Source organism: Vicia villosa, linkage group LG1 (assembly GCF_029867415.1).
Source record: "Vicia villosa cultivar HV-30 ecotype Madison, WI linkage group LG1, Vvil1.0, whole genome shotgun sequence".
In the NCBI taxonomy this organism is placed as follows: domain Eukaryota; kingdom Viridiplantae; phylum Streptophyta; class Magnoliopsida; order Fabales; family Fabaceae; genus Vicia; species Vicia villosa.
The window spans coordinates 151,534,612-151,536,842 of NC_081180.1; the positions used below are offsets into that span (position 1 = coordinate 151,534,612).

General features: G+C 40.4%; 1 protein-coding gene across 1 annotated transcript in view; it reads right to left on the reverse strand.

The window, feature by feature from the left end:
• Positions 1-1,152: 1,152 nt before the first annotated feature.
• LOC131657469 (uncharacterized) overlaps positions 1,153-2,231 on the reverse strand; it is a 5,365-nt gene continuing 4,286 nt past the window's right edge. The window contains exons 2-4 of the mRNA XM_058926867.1: positions 2,098-2,223; positions 1,950-2,019; positions 1,153-1,868 (exon numbers count right to left, since the gene is read on the reverse strand). Of these exons, the coding sequence (XP_058782850.1) occupies positions 1,153-1,868; positions 1,950-2,019; positions 2,098-2,223 (912 nt within the window). The remainder of the gene's footprint in view (positions 1,869-1,949; positions 2,020-2,097; positions 2,224-2,231) is intronic.

Genomic DNA, 2,231 nt, shown 5'->3' on the forward strand with positions numbered 1-2,231 from the left:
GGCTCTACCTTCAGGGTCTATGCGTAAAGACGCATTCATCCAAAACTCTGCCACCATATTAGGGTAGATGGCACCCTCCAGGACTTCCTCAAAGTAGAAGTTCAGTTCCTGGTTAGCAAAAAGGGTTTCAAGATTAATGAAGTGACGAACGAGTTCTTCCTCACAGAGTCTGAACTCACCCTTGATGAGAGTTTTGATATCGTTGAAAGAGAGAGTTCCAGCCATTTCAAGGAAAAGTGGTATTGAGAGAAAAAGTTGTGGGTTTTCTTTTTGTTCTGTGTTTTGGTTTGGAGAGAAAACGCATGAATGAAGAAATAAAGGTGAATATTTGGACCCTTTATATAGAAGGGGAATACTGAAGGGTGGGTTTCAATTTTTAATAAGTGATTGGACTGCGGTTGGTTTTCCAAAGAAAGAAGTTATGGCTTCCGCCGTTTCCCGCCCTTGGAAGTTGAGAAGTAATCATTAAACTGATGCACGCACGTCTTAAAACCGACGTTTTGGAAAAAGTGACGTCACTTTTTAATAATGATTATGGCTAGAAGAAGTGGAAACGTCAAGTCTAGAGGCAAGAGTGATGCGAAGGATGTTCAGGTTCTACATGTTGCATTTAATAAAAGCACTGTAGGAAATCTAAAGATATATTTTGACAAGAAATTGAAAGATTTGCTAAATCAACACTGGCAAATATGATAGAGATAAATGGGAGTCAAGCGTACAAATATTATATGTCTACAGTGGTCTCAATTACAAAATAAAGGTGCAACAAGTAACAAGATCGAAAACATCTAGTTGAAATCCTCAGGAAGATCCTTTTTGATCTTCAAATATTGAGTCTCCCATGAAGACATGCGAAGTTCAATTAGTGCCCGGTGTTTCTTCAACCTTTCGATTTCTGGCACTAACTTTTGTGCAGTCTCGAAATGTTTCATTCCTGACTGCACCACTTCGAGCAAGTCTTGTTGATTAGACTTTTGTAGGACTGCTTGACAACTTTCAGCCTCCTTTATCTTGCCCTCGAGTACTTTAATTTCTTGTTTCCAAGAGCTGATTTTCTTCTCATAATCATCAATGGCCTTCTGATTTTCTGAATGTTTGAGCCTGAGGGCCTCACCTTGTTTCGTTGCGTCCATAGCAGAATTCCATGAAGAGTCATGAGAGGGCCACTGTCTCAGATAATTCCTTTTCGACATTTTGCTTTCGAAGGATGTTAGCCTGGAGTTGCTCGAGTAGAGAGCCCAACAGAACAATTACCTCTGAAACTTCTGTGGAAACTTGAAGCAAATCTACCTTCTTTAGAAGTTGATTTAAGTTGTGACTCTTAATAGGTTCCCGGTTGAGGACATCTACAAGATTGACCCCAAAGAATCTTTCTTTTATTTGTCGAAGAAGACTTGGAATATCTTCCTTGTCACTAGAATCTGTAGTTACAGCTGGTGAGACATTAAGCTCTTGAGGCGAAGGAGTATTCGCATTCATAATGGCCTTTAAGAAACCAAGAGGATCAGTTTGCTTAAGTTGTTCAAGCTCTGAAGGAGTAAGCTTTGCAGGGGCAGGCGTCGAAGTCGTCTCAGGAATGGTTTTTGCGTCAAGAGTCGAAGTTCCTTGAGAAACTGGTTTTTCAGGTTGAGAAATCTCTTCCATAGCATCTTTCTCCGACGCAGAATCTTCGTTGTCATGTGATTGCTGGTTCACATTGTCGCTGCCTGAGAATGGATGATCCTCTTCCAAATTTTTGCCTTGATGAGTAGGTGGGGATTCGTCAGTAGAGTGACTTTCTTCGACTGGTTCATTAGGCAATATGGTAGCAATTGGCCTAACGTCTTCAAAGACTGGCGAAAGAACATGAGTTTGATTTTGAGAGGTACCTATGTTAAACAGAGCAAAGTTAGTCATAAGGATAAGCCTTTGAGGAGTTTAGTTAACGAAAGTTAAAGTTTGACAATTACTGTAAAGTTTGTCAACATCAATGGTGAGGCCAGGGTCTTTAAAACCGGAAGTAGCAGTGCCAGCATCATCCTGCAATAACAAGGTAAAATGTCAGTACAATTATTTAGTTAAAATCACAAGATAATATGTGGGACAAACCCAAAATACCTTGGGTGGAATATTGTCTGGACTTGAATTATGGCTTTCCACAACAAGAGCATTGCTAGCAGTCTTCAAAGGAGATTCCTCAGAGGATGCTTTATTACCAGGGGAAGCAGCTTTGGAAGGGCTTGCCTTTTTCC